Genomic DNA, 22,351 nt, shown 5'->3' on the forward strand with positions numbered 1-22,351 from the left:
CCAGAGCAAACCCAAGCCAGATGGGAATTACCAACTTGCTGCCACCATATAAATACCTAAACCTACTCCCTTCTTGCCCTCCTGTGAAAATCAAGGCCATGGCTCTGTCTCTCTCTTTAAGTTCAATTGCTTTCACTGGGTTTTGTTTTTCCTTTCCTTCTTTTTTTTTTAAATTTTTAAAAATTATTATTATTATACTTTAAGTTCTAGGGTACATGTGCATAACGTGCAGGTTTGTTACATATGTATACTTGTGCCATGTTGGTGTGCTGCACCCATCAACTCATCAGCACCCATCAACTCGTCATTTACATCAGGTGTAACTCCCAATGCAATCCCTCCCCCCTCCCCCCTCCCCGTGATAGGCCCCGGTGTGTGATGTTCCCCTTCCCGAGTCCAAGTGATCTCATTGTTCAGTTCCCACCTATGAGTGAGAACATGCGGTGTTTGGTTTTCTGTTCTTGCAATAGTTTGCTGAGAATGATGGTTTCCAGCTGCATCCATGTCCCTACAAAGGATTCCTTTCCTTCTTTCTAGTACAGTTTATTCCTTCTTCTCCCATGTCCTCAAACTCTACTAATTCTTTCCCATGGGCTTTAAAATATGTTCATGTCTCTCCCATATTTTAAAAAAGGCCTCATTAACCCCATGTCCTTTCCACCTTCTGCCACACCTCCCCTTCTTTAATAAACCCTTTACATTTGATGTCTCCAACTATACCTCGAAGAGTGATTTGTGCTTGCTAACTTTATTTTCTCACCTCCCACTCACTTCTCAAACCACTACAGTCTAGATTCTATCCTAGCACTCAACCAAAACTCAACAATGACTTCTAAGAAGATAAATTCAATGGCTACTTTTTAAATTTTCATTTCCTTAAACTCTGAGCAGAGGCACACAGTTAAGTCAATAATAAAAAGTCAAGGGAGTACTTAAAAATATCTTGAGATGGTTAAGCATTTTTTTCATTTTTCAATGTTTTTAATTTTTAATAAAGATTTTAATTAAGCTTCAGTCACTAAGTTTTTAAACCTAGGTTGCATGATTCTTTGACTTCATACTTTTGAATGGAGTCAGTTATCTTCAAAACATGGCAAATTTCAGAATCCATTAAAATTATTTTATTCAAATTATATTTTCCAAAAGAGAGGGTTCTGTGCTAGTCATCTTTGAAAGTTTTCATACCATTTCAGAAACACATTTTCCAGAATGAACATTTCATATAGGCTTGGTGTCATCTGGGCCTGAGAGACAGCAAACGATGAAGTAAAATTGTATAAGTTGTCCAACATCTTTTGTGTGAACATAGTGAGTCAACTGAGGATACAGCAGCATTACCTACAGGAGTCTGCTGAGCCATACTGTCCAATGATTCCACCGAAATTCCATTCTGAGCAACAGATGGAGTTTGGACAATATTCATGGCTCTAAAATGATGTTGGCTTCCTCCTCCAGATTTAAGACCTGAAATTTTGAAGATGGCACTTGGTTTCCCATTCATGGCAAATCATAGGAGTTGTCATACTGACATCCCATTTGAATCAGGATAGGAAAAGTAGACAGAGCCTACTGGAGTCCCATGAAAATGGAATCCATAATTTCATGGGAATCCAGTAGGCTCTGGTAAGGCATGAGCATGCTTTCTTCACTGCTGCATCCTCTACTATATGCCCGGCAAACAAAGGTACTCAGTAAATATTTGTAGTTTGACTGAAACCCTTTCTTTCTCCCATAACGAATACATGACTCAACTCTTTCCTCTCCTGCTATCTTTCAACCTAGTTTCCTCAGTATTCTTCTATCTGACTTCTCTACCTTTGCCTATTTGTAAATTTGATGTTACTCAAGATGGTCCTTGGCACTTCTGATCTTGTTATAACAGAATATATTCTTCGCAGGCAATGAATTCCACCTCCATGGTTTGACTTGTCACCTTTACACAGACCAATCACCAGTTCACATCAACACTTCACCTTTTCTTCAAACTCCAGATCTTAATTTCCATCTGCCTCCTGAAGATTTGCAAATAAATGCTATGGGAGTATTTCAACTGGTATATATACAACAGCTGAATCCTTTTCTCCAAATTTGTTCTTCCACCTGTTTCCTGTAATGGTTAACACAGTATCATCCTCTTTCTACTCACCCAGCTGGGAAACTTCTAAGCCAACGTCACCCTTTTCCCTTTGATGACTCCCAGAGCCAATGATCTTCAAGTCTTATTAATTCTATCTCCCAATCTTTGGGCTGGTATTTTTAGTGTATGTTCTGAAGCACATTAGATTCTTGGGATGTTGATAGGGGCCACCAAAAAAGTAAAAAATATTCATATCAAATAGATTTGAGAAATGCCAAACTGGACAGACTTAAATCGGTTTCTTTACAGAGGAACTTTTTAGAGCCTTTACTATGATAATGTGCATGCAATATGAGGATCTGATATGGGGGTACCACATCTATTGTTTGCCAAAGTTATTTGGCCACAGAGCTCATTTTTTTTTTTTTTAACAGCACTAAAGGGAGCTTTCCTAGAACACATTTTGGGAAATGGTGGTCTGATCTATGTCCTTTCTTCTCTTTCTACAGCTCTTCTATTCCAAGCCTTCTGCCTGCAGACTTACAACAGCTCCTTGGATGCACAAAAGGCGTCTCCCTATCTCCAGTGCCTTGATTCTCCAATTTAACCCCTCCACTCTGCAACAGGTATCCTTATTAGAGTTGGATCATGAATCTTCCCAGAGTAGTAGACATGCTGTCCCTTACTCTACCTTGATCATCTATATCCTTACTTATTTTCTGCCTGGTTTGTTTTTTTTTTTTAAATCAATTACTGACAGAGGAATGCTGAAGTCTCCAACTATAATAATGGATTTGTCTATTTCTCCTTTCAGCTCTATCAGTTCCTGCCTCATGTATTTTGATGCTCTGTTGTTAAGTACATACATATTTAGGATTGTTGTATCTTCTTGGAGGATTGATCTCTTTATAATTAGGTAATACCCTTCTTTATTCCTGATAATTGTTCTTATTCTGATGTTAGCTTCATCTGAAATGAACATAGCTACTCTAGCTTTCTCTTGGTTAGCAGTATTAGCATGGTATATCTTTCTCTATCCCTTTACTTTTAACTGTATGACTCTTTATATTTAAAGTGGGTTTCTTATAGACAATATAGAGTTAGGTCTTTTTTTTTATTATCCACTTTGACAGTCATCATCTTTTACTTAGCATATTTATACCATTCACACTTAAAGTGATTATTGATAGAATTAGTATCTATTGTATCTACCATGGTGGTAACTGTTCTCTGTTTTGTGTGTGTGTGTGTTTTTTTTTTTTTTTTTTGCATTTGTTCTTGTTTTTTTTTTTTACCTCCTCTTTTTCTGCCTTCTCTGGTTTTAACTGAGCATTTTATCTCCTCTGTTAGTATATCAATTTTACTTCTTTAAAAAAAATTTTAGTGGTTGCCATAGCACTTACAATACACATTTATACCTAATTTAAGTTCACCTTTAAATAATACTGCTTTATATGTGGTGCAGTTATAACAGGGTATTCCCAATTCCCCCCTCACATGCTTTGTGACATGGCTGCCATTCATTTCACTTATCCATGTTATAATCATCCAATATATTGTTACTATTATTGATTTAAATGAAGTTGTTTCAGATCAATTAAGAGTAAGAAAAATAAAAATATTTTATTTCAGCTTCATTTATTCCTTCTCTAATACTCTTTTTTATATAGATCTGAGTTTCTGACCTATATAATTTTCCTTTTTCTTGAACAACTTCTTATAACACTTTTTGTGGGACAAGACTGCTGGCAATGAATTCACTGTTTCTGTCTGAGCAAGTCTTTATATCTCCTTCACTTTGAAGCATAATTTTGCTGGATATTGGATTTTAGGTTGATTTTTTTTTCCTTTTAACCCTTTAACTATTTATCTTCATTCTCTCCTTGCAATTTTTTTCTCTGATAACTCTAATGTAATTCTTATTGTCTGTTCCTCTATATATAAGGTGTCCCCCCAACTCTGGCGCCTTTCAAGATTTCCTCTTTGTCTTTGGTTTTCTGTAGTTTGATTATGATACACCTAAGTGTGGTTTTATGAGTACTTATCTGTCTTGGTGTTCTTTGAGCTACCTGGATCTGTGGTTTGGTGTCTTTAATTTTGGAAAGTGTTTGGCCATTGTTACTTCAAAAGTCTTCTGCTTCATTCTTCTTCTGGTATTCCAATTATGTGTATGTCATATATTTTGATAACACTGTCTCACAATTTTTAGATGTTCTGTTTGGGTTTTTTTTCTCTTTTAACTCTTTGTGTTTCAGTTTGTGACGTTTCTATTGCCCTATATTCAAGCTCACTGATTCTTTCCTTGGCAGTTAAGGCTACCGATGAGTTCATCAAAGCCTTTCTTCATTTCTGTTACAGTGTTTATCTCTAGCATTTCCTTTTGATTCATCCTGAGAGTTTCCATTTCTCTGCTTACACTACCCATGTGGTCTTGTTGTCTACTTTTCCCACTAAAGCCCTTAACATATTAATCATTGTTACTTTATTTTTTTGAGACAGGATCTCACTCTGTTACCCAGGCTGGAGTATAGTGGCGTGATCAAAGCTCACTGCAGCCTTGAACTCCTGGTCTCAAATGACCCTCCTGTCTCAGCTTCCCAAGAATCTAGGACTACAGGCACGTACCACGATGCCCTGTTAATATTTTTAAATTTTTTTTTGTAGAGACGGGGTCTTGCTATGTTGCCCAGGCTGGTTATGAACTCCTGGCCTCAAGCTATCCTTCCACCTCGGCTTCCCAAAGTGCCAGGATTATAGGCATGAGCCACCTTGCCTGGCCATCATAGTTACTTTAAATTCTGTGTCTAGTATTGAATTTAAATTCCCATATCTGAGTCTGGTTTTGATGTTTCCTTTGTCTCTTCAGACTATATGCATTTTATTTTGGCTTGCCTTGTAATTTTTTCTTCAAGGCTAGACATGTTATATCAGTTAATAGGAACTAAGATAATAGGACTTTACAAGGAAGATTTATGTTAATCTAGGGGTCAGAATGTATTTAATGTTTGTTGTAGCTATAGGTACCAGAAGCTTTAATTTTCTCTACTGTCCTTGTTTTTGTCTTTGTTGACGTTGGATTTCCCCACATACTTCTCCTCAGAAAGGGTCTGTGTCTTTTTGTTCTTTCAGCTGTAATCCACTATTATTAAACTGGAGCTCTGCTGATGTGGTAGTAAAGTGTGGTAAGGGGAAATTGCTATATAATCTTCCAATGAAATCTCAGTCTTTTAGTAGACCTGTGACCTTCACAAGTATTTCTCTAGTGGTATAGTTTTTTCCTGTCTTCCATTCCCTTCCCTGGCTGTAGTGCTTCAAATTGATTTCTTTGAATCCTGACCCCTGTTGACTCTCCCCCCACCAACTCTTAGATAAGGCAGAAAGGCTGAAGGGGGCTGAAATGGGAAAGAACCTAGGATAAAGTTTCAGAATCGTGCTCTGGCAAGTCCATTCTCCTGGAGAGTAAGCATTTGTTAATGGAGAACACTGGGTAGATTTCACAATGATAATATTGCTGATCCCATTGTATGGATGAAGAGATTGAGACCTCCCAGAGAGGTTAAGTGACTTGATCAAGGACACATTAATAGTTCACAACCTCAAACACAAAACTTTGGGGTCTAAAGCAACGCTTTTTTCACTCTGCCCAAACTGGTATCCACTGAATTTTGGTTGCAACTGTCACCTCTCTCTGACAGCACTTGACATCAAATAGTAATTGACACTGAACATTAGCTGCCAGGGCCCTCCCTGTGGACACCTCACCTCTGACAACTGACAACGACTCTCCTTTACCAAACTCTAGTCTGGCTCCTCTGAACCTTCTTCTCAAGTAACCCTCAGCATTCAGATTTCCTTTTCTGTCTTTACATCATCCAATTTTAGCAAGACTTCTGCTAAATCCATTTAACCATAATCCCCCACCCTTTGTATCTGATCATTCTAGATATCTGACCAAATTCTTTATCTCTGACCATCTCTCAGATGATATCTGATCATCCTGGCCAGCTTTCAGCAAGAATCCTGTCAGATTGGTTTAGCCAGAATCTGCCCCTTCCCCGTGATGTTTCCTTTTAATAATGTTCTATCCACTGACCCCACCCTGCTCCTTGGCTATAAATTCCCACTCTTCCTTGTCATATTCAGAGTGGATCGGATCTCTCCCCTACTGCAAAACCCCACTGCAGTAGTCTCTATACTATGTCAGTGGCTCCTGCTGAATAAACTCTGCCTTACCATTCTTTACCAAGGGTTCTGAGTAACTTTTTCTTTAACAGAACCATGGTACTAGGACCCTGTCTCAGAAATGCAGCATGTAGCTCCTATTTGTGCCTGCTATACCATCTGGTTTGCTTTAAAGAAAGTTCCGGAAAAGACAAATGGCAGATGACCCCGTATGGGAAGTCTTTGGAAGAATGAAAGCTTTGGCAATCCCATATGTGGAGATGGTAGCAACAACACCCACGGTGTGTGTGTACTGAGGGGGAGGTGTGTCTCTCTTCCTCCATCTCAGGGTGTCCTTTCCTCTACTCAGCCCTTTTCTCCTGAACTCCAACACCAGGAGACAGGCAGTGGAGTATGGCCCTATGTTCAACATGCTTGCCTTAGAGTGCAAACTTCAAATATTCAGATTTATGTAATACCCTTTGTAGAAGACCTATTACAGCATCCTTCAGAATTAAGTGCTGAGCAAACAACTTTTTCATCCTGCTTGTATCTTATTGGCCAGATTCCACAGAGAGAGACTGCATTTTTGGAAGCAGTCCTGGTAGCTAATTTCTAGGATACTTTATAGCAGTGGTTCTGAAAGTGTGGTCCCTGGGCCAGCAAGAACAGCATCACCTTGTGAACCTGTTATAAATGCAAACTCTCAGACTCCACCCCAGACCTACTGACTCAGAAACTCTGTGGGGTAGAGACCACAATCTGTTTTGAACAAGTTCTCCAATGGCTATCTGCTCAAGTTGGAGAGCCACTACTTTAGCTTATAGAGGCAATTAAATTGAACTGAGTAGTCAGGATATACAAAGGTTCAGTAGGGTTCCTCAGATCCACTAATCCACTGCTCTACTCAAAGTGTGGTCTGCAGACCAGTAGCATCAACATCCCTGGGTGCTTGCTGGAAGTGCAGAATGTCAGGGCTACTGCCTCAGACCTACTGAATCAGAATCTGCATGTTGAAATTCCCAGGGAATTTAGAAGCACAAAGTTTGAGAAGTACTGCTAACCCTCACTTACACAGAGGTTAATTTTGTTTGAAGAGATTAGGGATAGAGAACCAGATAGGCAGAGGAATCTTCTTTGGTGGATTTGATGTGGAGCCTGAATAATTGTGAATTTCTTTTAGGATCCTATAAAAAGAAATTTTCTAAAGGGGTAGGTGGGGAAGCACACTGAACTAAATGATCAAAATTCACAGTCAGCAAAATTTTGCAACATTCCAGTTTCAAAGGGCTTTACAATGATCACTTTGCCTGGCGCTCCTGATCTCTGGCAATTCTGATGACACTCTTCCCTGTGAAATGCTTGCAGGTCTACTTATGTGGACAAGATTTCCCAGGGAAACACTGTAGTCATGTAAATTCAGTAAGAGAGGAGAATGATCAACATTCTCACCTAAATTACTGGAGAATCCCTCTCTGGCATGCTGTGCTGTGAGATGTGGTGAGAAGAGCCCTGAAACCAGAGCAGGCAGCCTCTCAGAAATTTTAATTCAAAAGGCACTTCCCTGGGCAGGAAGTAAAGGCTTTTTTTGTGTGCAAAGCCCCATCAGGCATGAAGAGGAGGTTCTGAGCCCAGAGAAACCACGTTGGTGTGCTGGAATGCAATGCACCCATCCCCATCTGCAGCTCTGCCTGCCTAAGAACTTTCTGCAGGAAGAGGAGCTGCATGCTCAGCAGTAGGATGAATCCAATTGTCTGTAATGACTCAGATGGAGTCATTAAAGACCAACAAATTGGCAATATGAGTATTGAATGTAGATTGAGCACCCATTATTGCCTGTTGGATCAAAGAAAAAAAGTGGCTACATGTGTATTTACTCAACAGGCAATAATGGCTTTGAAAGAGCTGGCACATGTGAGGAAATAGCAGTCATTTTCAAAGTAAATAGTAATAATGATAACACACCTTACAGAAGGCTGTGGTTACACAGTGCCTTCACATACTTTATCTCATTCTGTCTTTACCTTAAGTGGGTGAAGGAGATGCTATTACACCCAGTGCAAATAAGGAACCTGTTTCTCAGGGAGGTTAGGTGACTTGCCCAAAGATACATACTTAGGAGAACTGGGACTTGAGCCTGGCTTTCCTGATTCTAAATCCAGTTTTCTGTTTACAACAGTTAAATTTGAGCCTTGCTACTCAAAGTGTGTTCTGCTGATCTGTAGCATCAGCATCACCTCAGATCTTGTTAGAAATGCAGACTTGCAGGTCCCACCCCAGACCCTCTGAATTAGTTTGTATTTTAGCCAGATGCCTAGGTGATGTGTGTGCATGTTAAAAAGTCTGAGAGCAATGAAACAATCTTTACTCAGTATGACTACTTGCCTATACCACAAGAATGAAAACAAAATCCAACAACTCAACCCTCACACAATTAAGGTATTTGTGATATTTATCACAAAATGTTCTTGAGCATTTATAATGACAGCTCTATAGCAGAGATGCATTTTTTTTTCTTGAGACAATTAGAAAGAATTGACAAAGTCATGGTTTTAGTCACAGCAGGAGAGCCTCATGGAAGAATGGGTAAAGGAATCTGTATCTTCCACGCTGAAAAATTAGCAGTTCTAGTGTTTTCATTAAACTCACAGAAATATGCTGATTTTGTACCAGTATCATTTTCTTTGAGTTTGCCTTTTAGAACAATACTTTATGTTACTCTGGGCTAATTTTTAAGGAGAGTGGGAATGAGCAACATCAGAATGGTGATCTCTTGAACACTGGTGCTATGGTCAGAAAAACCACTTGTCCTTGATTTTTTCTTTTAAGTGTGTGTCCTATTTACATTTGAGTATGGGTGTGGCCAATGTTTTGAGACTTTTCTTCAAGTAAATAAGGGAATGTGTACTGTGGGGACCCGATTTCCAGGTTGCTCACTGGGAACTGCACAGGGCTCCACCCTCCCACATGGAAATGGACCACTGAATGGGGACTGAGGTCAAGTTTATACCCTCCCAAACTGTACTTGGACCAGAGAAGGTCGTCAGATATTTGGTTTTCAAAGAATTTCTCCTTATATAAATGGCAGCAGATCTGGAAACAGAATGGATGCTTATTGCTTATTGACAAGTTTGAAACCAAGATTTGTCAAGGATGAAAAATGAATATAGAGCAAAAGAAATCACATGGTCATGCTACCAGGCAAAATTATATTTGACCAAAATAAATCAATAGGGAGGGAGAGCACATTTTCCATCTTATAAGCTATCAACCAGTAACAATTTATGAAGCACCTGCTGCACACTCCACATTATGCTAGGCTCTAGGAGAGATGTGGCAGTTTCAGACATTGTTCCTGCCCCTGAAGGGTTCGTTACCTTGCTTAAGAGAAACTATCACATGACAATACAGCAAATTACATAAGAGTCTACAGCTCCGCATTAAAGAATGTGGATAAGAATGAAAGCCCAATAGATTTAAGGGTGAGAAGAAACCATGAATCTGAGAAAGCCTCATGAAGCAAGAGGCATGTGAACTGGTCCTTAAAGAGAAGAGGGAGGGCACTTTTAGGAAGAACAACAGAAGTAGATGTGTGAAGATGGGGTCTGCAGACTTCTGTATTCATAAAGGTGAGAATGAATATGTGCCTCTCAAATGTGGAGGTTTGGCATCTAAAACCACACATCCTGTTGGTGTCTAAGCCCTGTTTGGAATCATCTTTACCAGCATCCACTGGCACTTGTCAAACTTGAGAATAACTAAATAGCTATGCTGGATGATTCTTAACTGTAAGCTTCAAGGAGACAGGGTCATAGCCATCTTGTTGAGTAAAGGGATGAATATCCATTCCCTAGAAACAGGGCCCTAAATCTCTAGATGTATAACTCTAGATGAATATAAGACCCTTAGGGCAGATGCTCTCAGGGTCCCACCCATATAGTCTCAGCTCACACTCACTTCTCCATGCTAAGGTTGCTTGCTACAAACACCTGTAGCTCTGTACCCAAATCTTCTTTAAAAAAAAATTATATAGAGAAACACAGCATATGAAAATGCCAGAAACTTAATGCTCCTAAATGCAGTTGAATTAACCGATGATGGCTGGAGTTGGGGAAAAAATATTCAGCTTCTTTATCCACAATTGAGATTTCTCCAACATATTCTACAGTATCTCCCAGAATTCCCTAGTGAGACTGAGCCCCAGTTGCCCACAGTAGACACTTGCTTAATAATACTCTCTTGATTGGCTTCCTGCTACTCACTGTTTTACTTCCCCACTCCCCTATCAGCCTTTTCTGATATCACCTCCCAAGATACCCGACTGCACTTAAATAAATCATCTTAACTGTACTTGAAGCCTATGAATTAAACCTAAAGTGGAAGACCTAACAATGGGGATCTTTCAAAATAGCAGAAACAATATTCTCAAGAGGATTTCTTAGAGAGCAAGAAGATAAAAATAGCTTTTTCTATGTCCTCACTGCCTCCTTTTGTTCAAAATATGAACTCAGAAGTTGCAAGCACAACATATTATTCAGGGCTTCCCGTAAGAAATAACAACTGGTGTTGATTTCCTTTTTTTTCTTTTCTTGTCTTTTAAAGGTTAGAGATTACTCACCTCCCCTGCTGGTCATTAAATCAGTCTGGCAGGATTCCTTGGTAGTTCTGTGGCCTTCCGGGTATGTGGCGGAGACACAGGCAGTGCTGCAGACAGGCCTGCTTGCTGTGATGTGCTATCAAGCAGGTGACTTCAAAGGTCTGCTTTAAGCCTATCTCAAGTATCACTTGGGGCTCACACTGAGCCCCGAAATCAGGTACCAGATGGCACATCTCACAAAGTCAAAGTTGATCAGCTCACCAGCATCTCACATTTCCCTGTCTCTTGTGCCAAGGGACTGGAACCACTCAGGTAGAAAACAAATAACTTCTGTTAGCTTATTCCTCCTTCTCATATTTACAAGGAGTCACCAGTTCAGTGTTTGACTGTCCTGTGAGGTTTATAGGTCTGGTGAATCCTGAGTGGCTCAGTTTTTGTGGCCATTTAAAATATAATCATCCTTCCCTAACTCTAATATGGCATCTATCAAGATGTCATGAGTCATTACAAAGGTGGGCTTCCTCTCCCACTGGGGCTTTATATCTAAATTTCAGTTTAACCAAAGTTTGTCTCAAATGTGTACCTAAATGGAGAATTGAAAGATTGCTCCCCAAATCTAAATGAGACAAGAGGGCATTTGACATACTAATCACACAAAGGAAAGGTACTTAAAAGTCAGACATGGCCGAGCACGGTGGCTCACGCCTGTAATCCCAGCACTTTGGGAGGCCGAGGTAGGCAGATCACGAGGTCAGGAGATCGAGACCATCCTGGCTAACACGGTGAAAACCCGTGTCTACTAAAAATACAACAAATTAGCCGGGCGTACTGGTGGGTGCCTGTAGTCCCAGCTACTCGGGAGGCTGAAGCAGGAGAATGGCGTGAACCTGGGAGGTGGAGCTTGCAATGAGCTGAGATTGCGCCACTGCGCTCCAGCCTGGGCAACAGAGAGAGACTCCATCTCAAAAAAAAAAAAAAAGTCAGACAACCCTAGGATGAGATTGTGCTCAGATTATTTGGATACACTACCTATGAAATGAAAGGAAAATGAAAACCTATCTCAGTCTCTCCTTAATTTTCCCCTAGTACAAAAATAAAGAGTAAAAGTCAATTGACCCAGCAAATGCACAAATGCTGCCCTTTCAGGCCCAGGCTCAATCTTTTCTAAGAGTATCTGCCACTTGGATAACTCACCAGAAGGGACTGCACTGCCCAAGGCTTCATAGTACCTGTCACCAAACAAAGCACCCTGAGATGCTAAGAGAATATTCTAGCATCAGCCTTTGTGGAGATGACCTTTAAGGTGCCTTCTAAACCCAAGGTTCTTTGATTCCGTGTTTCTTAGACGCAAGCTCTTCTATTGTCATTTTATACTTGGAAAAGCAGAGGCTGGAATAGGCAACAAAGCACTGCCTCCTGCCTCATCAGGTCACTGCTCACAGTGGGGTCTTACACAGTGAGAAGAAGCCCAACCTAAGTGGGCAACTGCTACCGACTGATGCTTAAGGCATGCCAATAATGGGCACTCTAGTAACTGACAAGTCTCAAAGGCCAGTGTCAACTTAGCCACTTTGTCATTCAAGCAGTTATACTGTATTCCGTTTCTTGGGCTCCTCTACAGCAGGTGGGATTTAGACCTGAAGGGACAGAGTATCGAAGAGAGCAAGAGAACTGCATTTTGGGGAAAATCTGGAAAATCTGGTCTCTGCTCAACTGCCCAAGACAGCATCACATCAGAGGTCATAATATTTGTCCCCAGAGTTCTATGAACTTTTCTTTGGCACTTTTTCATTTTATATAATCAATGTAGCAAAAAAGAATCTTTAAAAAACAAAAGAAACATGCAAGGCAGAGTGTTTCTCCACCTTGGCACTATTAACATTTGGGGTTGGATAATTTTTTGTTGTGGGGGCTATGCTGTGCATCCAGGATGTTTAGCTGCAAACCTGGCCTCTACCCACTAGGTGCCAGTAGCACAAGCCCCTTCCCCAAGTTGTGACAACCAAAAATGTCTCCAGACATTGCCAGATGTCCCCTGGGTGTGTGCACAGTCAGCCCCAGTTGAGAACTACTGCCATACAGGTTAACAGTATTAACTTCTTGAAAGTGCTCTAGTAATGAAATTTTAGAATACAACATAGGAACCTTTAACGTAAAGACAGCAAATCTCTCAGGCTTTGTGAGCCACAGTCTCTGCTATATAGCCTTCTTGGTTTTTGTTTTGTTGTGTTTATAATCTTTCAAAATTGTAAGAAGTAAATCTACGTTCAAAAATAGGCTGAAATTTGCTGATCCTTAGATTGTAGAGGAAGAACTGATGGTGATTCCCATAATGATTGAAAGTGTGGAGACAGTATTTGGAAAAACTATGATCTTGATCTAGCTACCCAGTCTTTGTGACCCTGAGCTAGCAGTTATGCTGCCCTTCTTGGAAAGTCTGAAGTAAATAACTTCAAGTTAGATTTTATTAATCTTGTCTGCAACTTAATTCTATTTAATGTATTTAAACATAAAAGGTTTAAATAAAACAGAAACTTGATATTTGAAAGAAATGAGATCTCCTAGTAAATGGAAGAATGTTTGCTAAGTGACGATGCGTCCTTCCCGTGGTTTGGAATAAACCATTCTGAGTTTCCCCTGAAGAAGAGGACTTTGTACAAAGGCAATGAATGCCCCTACCCAATTTTCAAACTGAAATATGCTTTGATATGACTACAGAGGTTATCAAGGAGGGAAGAATGATATCTTGCAAACAAAGAATCCTAGAAACTGTCTGTAAAGTTGTAAAAATAAAAATCTCACTATGCAAATACATTTCAAATTCGTTTTTATGGAATCTTCCTTAACTCATCACATAAATGTCTGAGTAAACTAGGGAGGGTCTATTCAACAAGTATTTATTGAGTAGGTACTATGTGCCAGGGACTGTGTAAGGAACTAAAGTTCAATCAACCTGGACCCTGCCAATGAGCAGCACTCAATCAGGAAGCAGCTACATTCAATCATCCAGAGATTTTTTTTCCAATAAAATCTTCTTTTTATTCTTGTATATTGTTAATTATAAATATCTTATGCTTTACTTTGGGTATTTGGAGTTTCTGTATGTGGATTTTAATTGACACTAGACAGAATCAGTCAAGAAAAATATTCTTATGATCCAATTACCACTATTAGAACAACTGGATGGGATGGGATATAAAACTTTGGTCAACTGTACTTCATTTGGATAACAAAAATGTATATTTTAAATCATTCAAGTAGTGTATCATATGAAAGTAAATTATAATGAAAAGAACACTGGGCTTGGAGTCCAGAACCCTGGGTCCAGTCCAGTCCTGGTTCTAGCCTTGTTTTTTTTCCCATGGACAAGTCACTTAACTTCTAAGAAGTAGTTTTCTCATATGTAAAACGGGATATAACATTTTTCCTAATTTGCTGTATTTAAACATACTGTATGTTTATAACCTATAAAGTCCTATAAAGATGATGTCATTATCATAAGTACTGGGCTGTACTGATTCTTCACTTTACAGAGATGATTCTGGAATAAATCAAGACTTGTTTTGTTAACAGCCTGCATCAGTTATCAAAGGGACCTACTTACACTTCATTTTAGGTGATCGCAAAGAAACGTATCTGTAAAAGCTTGTGAGGCCCTACTTTGAAATTTGCTTTGAGATGAACATCATAGATTTTCTGTTAAAAGATATAATCAGCTAAATTTAATTTTCTAGGAAAAGGAAGACGGTTGAAGAGCAGCATTTATTTAAAGAGGTTCAGAAATTACTGCATGAGCCCTTATCAGCACCACCAGGTCCTACCCACTTTTGCCTAATATTGCATCTTTGCCCTGTAGCCCTCAGGGGAAACCGATGCTAGGGGGAGTCATGCCTCACAGTGTGCCTCACTGTCATGCCTCAAAGTGCGGGGTCAACTATAGTGGTCAGAGTATGGTAATCATATCACTTGTGCAAATTCGAGAAAGCTCCTCCAAACCAGATCAGCTGGATTTTCAAACACAGATATTTTTCTGTAATACTCTCAATTACATTTAAAGATGTCAACCTGGCTTTTCGTTTTCTGTCATCACTCCCTCCCAGTCTGTTTTTTTTTATGTCAGCAAATAGTGGGACCAATATCGCAAGAAGGATCTCCTTCACTGCACAGGTACAATCCCAAAACATTAAGAGGAGAGAATGGGGCTACTCTTCATGCTTGAAGCAACACCCTACACCATCCTACAAGTCACCTCCTCAGTTTTGTACTGCGGTCTGAAAAAGCCTCAGACCTGCTTATGATCTGTCCACTTCACTTCATTTCAAATGTGACGCCATAAAACCAGCAGGGACCGTTCGGTGTTGTGTAGTGTTAACTGTCAATGCTATCCTTGATGCTGGTAATGAAGTATCAGAATAACACTAGTAATGACAATAACAGTGATTCTTTCACTCCTGACACCTTTTGTAAAGGACAAGTTATCATGTCTCTAAATGGAAAAAAATTTAAAAAAATAAGTGCTCACTCCCACACTTTACATTACCATGACTAATGAAGGTCCATCTTCCTGTCCCCTGGCTCCATACCTACCAAAAGTAGGGGCTGGATGCAGAAAGAAAAAATTAAATATATAATTTAAAATTGAAGACAATTAATTCCCTTGGTTTCGTAAGTCTGGGTTTTTATAAGCTGTATGAACTCACTTGACCAGAGAGTCATCAGCTAGAAATAAGTTTGGACCACTATTAGGCTTGGTTTTGACTTTACTCAGACACCTAGAAGATGAAAAACCATCCCACTTCTTAAAACAATCCACTGATTTGACCATTGTCCTTTAAAGTTGCCCTTTAGATATGGAGGCAAAGACAAGCCTCCCTCTCTCCAGTCTCATCCTTCTCCTATCACACTGTTTTCTGTCCTGAACTGATCAAAATCAAATAGGGAAGAAGTAATCCAGTTGAAAAGAGATCTGATGCGCTTGTTGATGTCTCATTAACCTTGAGAGTGACTGTAACTGGTGACTGCCTGTCACAGTGGTGTGATGGTTTGTGAGGGGGGGAAAAAGCCAATGGAAACATCACCTTAAAAAAACACAAAAAGAGAAATATCATTTAGTAGATCATGAATCAAAAGATGGAGCATTTCCAACTGTCAGAACTGGTTAAATTATAGTTTCCTTGTGCCCATGATGAATCTACTACGTGTTTTCTTGGGAAAGCTTTTGGAGCAGTATTTATCTGTGTCCCAAAATATAGTCACTAAAGTATTGAGAAAAAAAAAAAAAAACACTTTGATGCTGGAAGTCTAATCATGAGAAAAACAAACATCTCGGGATTAATGTTATTAAGGTTCTCTGATGAGTAACTGTGTGATTTGTGTGCCATTAAAAATATCATGAGCTACTCAGTGTGGGAAGATCCGAATTCCATTGAGCCCCTAGTCAGATTCCCCTCATTACTAATTGCTGATTGATAACATGTCAACAAACAGACGTAGGGAAATAATGGATGAAAATTAGCTTGTCTCTAGGGACAAACTATTACCTGTAGAGGAAAAGAAGAGGAAAGAGTTCCCCAGGTTTCCCAGCAGACTCCCCCTTGGGATAAGTAGACTAGAAATCTAACCTGCCTGTAGTACCAGATCGGGACTAGAGACTCACACAAAACCATCACCTTCCATCCCTCTGCACCAGAGTCCCAGCTGGGACTGGTTCTTGTCTGCCCTCCCCAAAGGAGAACCTTAAGTAAACAAGCCCCACAATCCCCATCAGGGATTCAGATGGAACATTCTCACCTATTTTTACTTTTCTCTCCTGAGGTCTCCACTTTTCCATCTCTAGTCCTCACTCCTCGGCTTTTCTTAGGAACTTCCTGAAAGTTACCACCATTAACCTCACTTTCCACATCAAATTCCCACCTCAAGCTGATGGCACAACCGGTTTCTGCGAGTGTCACCCTCTAACCAGCTGCTCGGTTTCCTGTGCTCTTCTCGGGGCCACACAGCCCGGCTTCTGTTCTCACCCTTCTGGCTTTGCCCCTCACCCCCATGCTCAGATGCACCCAAATAAAAGTGGATTGATCGGTTCCTTCTTTTCCCAAAGTTTTGGCATTTCTTGAGGAGCTACGGTGAAAGACGAAGTAACTGCGAATTACAAACATAATTTCATACCCTAGAAGATAGAGATGGCTACCTCGCTCCAGAGAAGAGAGCAGCAGGGCAGCCCCCTGTTCTCGCCAGAGACCACACTTCTTTCTGGGTGGGTGGGAGGCATTTTCCTCACCCCTCCGCCTCACATTCTTTTGTCCTTTCCCAACCTCCCCCACCAACAACCTTTCCCCAAACACTCCGGGGGGGCAGAAAAACGGAGAAACAAAACAGGACAGGGAGGGGTATCTCGGAATCCTCTCCAAGCATAGTATTTTGTTCTCTAGTAGGACTTTCCAGAATGTCTTCTCTCATTCTGCTCCTTCCTGGCCCAGTTACCCCAAACCCTCCCCACCCCCAAGCCCACTGCGACCAAAACAAGCGCACCGACCACAGCACTGTGGCCGCCGCCGCCCCAACTGTTGCAGCAGCTGCGGGGTGGCGGCAGAGGCGACGCGGGCAGGACTGGACCCGGACCCCGACGCTCCCTGTCCAGGAGGCTGGGAGGCTCCAGTCTGCCGCCCTGGGGCGCGCGGTGCAGGAGAGCCCCTGCGGCAGCTGCCTGGGCTAGGAGAGGTGGCGCTCTCAGCCGGGACCCCAGCGCAGAGCCAGCCCGACCGCGGCCGCGGCGCTGGCGGAGTCTACCCGCACCCGCCCCCCTCTCACCTTTAAGATCAGGTCGGTGTGATGCTGGTCCAGCATGTTGGCTTTCTGGAAGGAGGTGACGATGACCCGGCCGTAGCGCCCGGGGGTCTGCAGGTCCGAGTAGAGACGGTGCTTGGAGCGGTTGACCGGGAAGAGGCTGTTAACGAGGTTGCGCTCGATCTTGGCCAGGCTGTGCTGGGGCGCCAGCAGGTGCTCCACGCTCTCCTCGACCTGGTAGCGGCTGAAGCTGGCGCCGAGCAGGATGGAGATGAGCACCGGCGCCGAGGCGAAGAAGACAGGGTGACTGGCAATGAAGTGGCCGAGCCGGGAGAAACACGTCCTCAAGCCCCTGTGCAGAACCTGCCGCAGCATCCTAGAGCAGAGCGGGCGCGGGAGGAGGGCGAGGCGCACGCTCGGCGCGGGTTCGGGCGGCGGCGGCGGCGGCGGCGGCGGCGGCAGCGGCGACCGCGGCGGCGGCGACGGCGGCGGCGGCGGAGGCGAGACCCTGAGCTCTCCCGGAGCCGCGGCACCACCATCGGGGAGTCCCGCGCCGCGCCTCGGGAGGGTCCCCTCGGGCCGGAGACACGCCCTCCTGCCCGCGGCCGCGCCCTCCCGGAGAGCCCCCCAGTTTGGCGGCCTCTGCGCCGCCCCCACTCCGCCCTACCGCGTGCGCCCTCCCCACCCCCCGCCGCCTCCCCGCCCGGGGGGCTCCGCGCCGCTCGGCCGCGTCCCCTCTCAGCACGGGCTGGGCCCGGGGCAGCCCCCGCGGCTCGTCATGACCCCACTCACCCGACCCCCAAGGCCAACAACGGGGTGGCGCGGGGAGCGGCGACGGCGTTATAGCCAGGAGACTCTGCGCGCCAGCCCAGGAACACGAGGACGGAGAATTCCAGGCTACACCCAGTCCCCTCCCCTCCCCGCGCTCCCCTCCCCCGGCCCGGCCCGCCGAGCTCGCTCTCCCCTTCTTTGCCCTCCTCCGGGAAGACCCAGAGATAAATAAAGAAATGGCCCCGATTTTCCAAACAAAAAGTAAAGAGTTCTCCGGAGGGGGGAGGGGGCGGGCGTCGGGCGGACCCGCTCAGAGCCGAGTCTCCCCAGAGGCGGAAAGGAGCAGGCTGAAGACTGCGTGCGTCCCGGCTCTCGCCAGGCTCAGGTGGTGGCGCGCACTGGCTGGTGCCGAGAGGGGGTGGGGAGCGAAGACGCTCGAACGTGGAAATCACGCCTCCTCCCAAATAAGAACCGTTTAAAATACCCCCAACACTGCAGCTTCGGCGGGACCACGGGGTCCGGGTGTGTGTCTGGAGCACGTCCACTCAAAAGGTATCCGTGGAGAATCTTTCTCTCTGGCTCTAATTTAGGGTCGTTCCAGAGTGGATTGGGGCTGGCCAGCTCTGTTGCACACCCCCCCAACCTCCCTACCCAGTCCTTTAGTAATAAAAGTGCTGATAATGACGGTCAGTCGATGGAACTGTCGGTCGCCTGGGCTCCGGGGCTCCCGGGCTCCCGGTTCTTCGCCCTGCCTTCTCCTCCTCCTCCTCGCTCTGTCGTCACCAGCAGGTCTGGGGGACCTGGTGCGGCGTGGCTGGCGCGGGCGCCCCTGCGGGCGTAGAGTGTTTGAGAAAGGCTGGCCAGGGAGTCAGTAGCGTTAACCCCCTTCTCTGCCTCACTCCGCCCTCTCCTCCCCTACACGCGAAGGTGTGAGAGTGGAGGGAACCTTATCTCAGACCAGGAGAGATACAGGTTTCCGAGCGTGTTGAGCCGCAGGGGGCGCGGGGGAGCCCGGGGGGCGCCGACGGCTTGGCAAAGTTGGGCGTGTGCGTGTGCGCGCCAGCCGTGAGCTAGCAGGCAGTCACCGTGGTTCCCTCGCACTCCCCCTCCGGAGAATTCCCCGAGAAGGCGGGCGCCGGCTTCGGCCCCGGGATAGACCTGCGGCGGCGGCGGGAACGGCCACGCACAGGTACAATTTAGCGCGTTTCATTTCGCGCTCCAAGCTCCTGGGTCTGTCCACCGCAACGCAGACCGGGCGGGATCTCGGAGTCTGGGTCACTGAGGCGCTCTCTCCAGCCAGGGGGGTGGGGTACAGGGCGCGGCGAGGGGTCCTCAGGCTCCGCGCTCTGAGCGCTCAGCCTCCCCATCCCAAGGCTTTGGTCGCTACAGCTCAGCCTCCCTGTGCCAGGGGTCGAACGGGAGGCGGTGGCCCGCACTACGGAGCATAGACATGCATATTAATCAAAGCTGAAGGAAGACGGAATAGGGACAGGAGGAGGAAGGGGAGTGGTGGGGGAAGAAAGAGGAGAATGGGTAGGAGAATGCGCCTCGGGGAGGCATTTCCCTAACGTTCCCATTCCAGACTCCCCTACACCTAGCGGCCCTTCACTTCTCAAACTGAACTTGGGAACTTGCAGTTGGAAACAGCAAGTCGCGGTTTGGGAAATCCTTATTTGATTATCTCCTCCCTTCCCCCATACCGGACCCTTCTTCGTACCTTTCCTCAGCAACACCTGCACCTGCTGCGCTGCCCACCCCGGGGGCGCACCTGCCCTGCTCTGCTTGTGCTCCCTAGATCCTTCCACCCATTTCTCATCCACTTTCTGTGCTCATCCTCGTTATTCCCTACACTGCTCTGTTTCCAGAGGCTCCCCAGCAGCTTCCAGCTTACTCCCCTCCTCCAGTATCGCCATCCCTGTGAGGGACACATTGGAAGGGGCTAGAAATTCCCATGCCACACTCCACTCGTGCCATTCCCCCAGCATCTTAATTTCTGCTCGTGGAGATGCCGCTGCTCTGCAGCGCTTTGCTGATTCACCATGATCGCGGAGGGAAAAGCCTCATTGACTTGTGCCCCTGCAAGCGGCGAGGCGAGCGCGAGTGGCTGCGAGGGCACGCGCTTTGGGAAACCACCCACCATTGCGTAGCCGAGGTGCTAAATGACAGGGTGGATGCCCTGCGTGGCTCTCAGCCCGGGCAGACGGAAAGATGGAAGGGCGGGGAGGCGGGGTGGCGGTGGGAAATACTGCGATCCCAGCTCTTTGCGACTGAGCCAGCGGCAGCTAGTGGGTGGGCACTTCTCAGGAGGCCTAAAATCGGTCGCTGCACAGGGAATGAACAGAGCTGTTTCATGTGCCCCGATGCCAGCGCAGGGATAAAAGTAAGAGAAGGAAAACCAGGCGGCACGTCTGCTTGGGCGCCTTTAACATTTTGGCCAAGCTCTTTTCATTCTGAAGTCTTTGACCCTCTCAGTGGCTCCCTCCCAACCTCGGTTCGCCCTCATCCCTAGAATTTCCGGCCTTTTAACGTCAGCCCTCACAAGGGCTGAAGAACAGAGTGCCCTCCCTCAGCGCCTGGGCTGAGTCTTAGAGCGGGAGAAACTGCATTGCTCAGCTGGCCAGGGCGAGAGTGTTGTCCTCCCACACAGAAAAGGCCTTTCCTTTGGGACCAAGGCATTCGTTCCTAGTCCTCCCAACTCTATTCCTAACTGTCCTTATGCATATTTGGAGGAGCTTCTACCCTGTATGTTTCAATTTGGAGACAGAACCAACTGAATGTGGACCTTGGGCCACCTTTTACTGCAGGAAATCCCGTTAGTGTTGTTTAAATTGAATTGGAGCAGCAGAGAGAGTGAGAGTGAGGAGAGAGGGGAGAGAGGGGAGAGAGGGGGAAGAGAGAGGAGAGAGAGAGGGGGAAGAGAGAGGGGAGAAAGGGAAAGAGAGCCCACATATAAGAGTACAGGAAGGGTGTTGCCTCCCACCCCCCCAATTTTTCTTCTCTTTTTGTAGAAGTTCTGGGGAGCATTGCCTCCACCAACGACTTGGGTTTGCATTTGGGCCAATGACTTTGTGATCAGAGCTTTCACCAGTACGTTAATAAATTATTACTTTTTTGATTTAAAATTAATACATATTAATTTTAGACAATTTGGAAAGTAAGAACAAGAAAAAGAAGGAAACAAAAACACCTGTATCGGTGTACTCACACTACCTTTCAACCTTTGTTGATCGTTTATTGTACACATAGGCAATATAATATAGAAGTTGTTGCTTTTGGTTCTCTAGCCCCGAGTTGAATCCTTGCTCCACTATTTATTAGCTAAAATGCAATGGGTAACTTTACTTCTTTATGGCATAATTTTTCTCTTCTGGAAAATGGGAATAACAATAGTACTAACCCCATAGAATTGCTGTGAGGATTAAATAGATTAGAAGATGTAACGCACTTAAAACAGTGCCTGAAATACCACAGACATATAATAAATGATATTTGTTATAATCCTATTCTATATACAAGTGTGAAAAGAAAATCAGTCCCTGGTATTCAGAAGCTAGCCTGGCACTCACAACTAAGTTTGGTGTTCTTGCACCCAACATAAACCATTTCCTGAAACACTAATGTCAGATAAGTGCATTCTGTAACTGTGATGGATTAAGATAAAATTAGGACCACTCCATAATCATATCTGAAAACAGACAAAACATGAACCCTGTCCAAACCACAAAAAATGACGAAGTATGTCATCCTGGCTAATATGGGGGACAGTTGTGGTCTTTTAAAAACCAGTTACGACTGGGCATGGTGGCTCATGCCTGTAATCCCAGCACTTTGGGAGGCCGAGGTGGGTGGATCATGAGGTCAGGAGCTAGAGACCAGCCTGGCCAACGTGGTGAAACCCCGTTTCTACTAAAAATAGAAAAATTAGCCAGGCGTGGTGGCCAGTGCCTGTAATCCCAGCTACC

General features: G+C 44.4%; 1 protein-coding gene across 1 annotated transcript in view; it reads right to left on the reverse strand.

The window, feature by feature from the left end:
* The window catches only part of PTCHD1 (patched domain containing 1), a 65,450-nt gene extending 47,264 nt beyond the window's left edge, over nt 1–18,186 (reverse strand). The window contains exon 1 of the mRNA XM_007991291.3: nt 17,643–18,186. Within this exon, the coding sequence (XP_007989482.1) occupies nt 17,643–17,993 (351 nt within the window). The 5' untranslated portion in view covers nt 17,994–18,186. The remainder of the gene's footprint in view (nt 1–17,642) is intronic.
* Nucleotides 18,187–22,351: the final 4,165 nt, after the last annotated feature.

This window comes from Chlorocebus sabaeus, chromosome X, assembly GCF_047675955.1.
Source record: "Chlorocebus sabaeus isolate Y175 chromosome X, mChlSab1.0.hap1, whole genome shotgun sequence".
Classification (NCBI taxonomy): domain Eukaryota; kingdom Metazoa; phylum Chordata; class Mammalia; order Primates; family Cercopithecidae; genus Chlorocebus; species Chlorocebus sabaeus.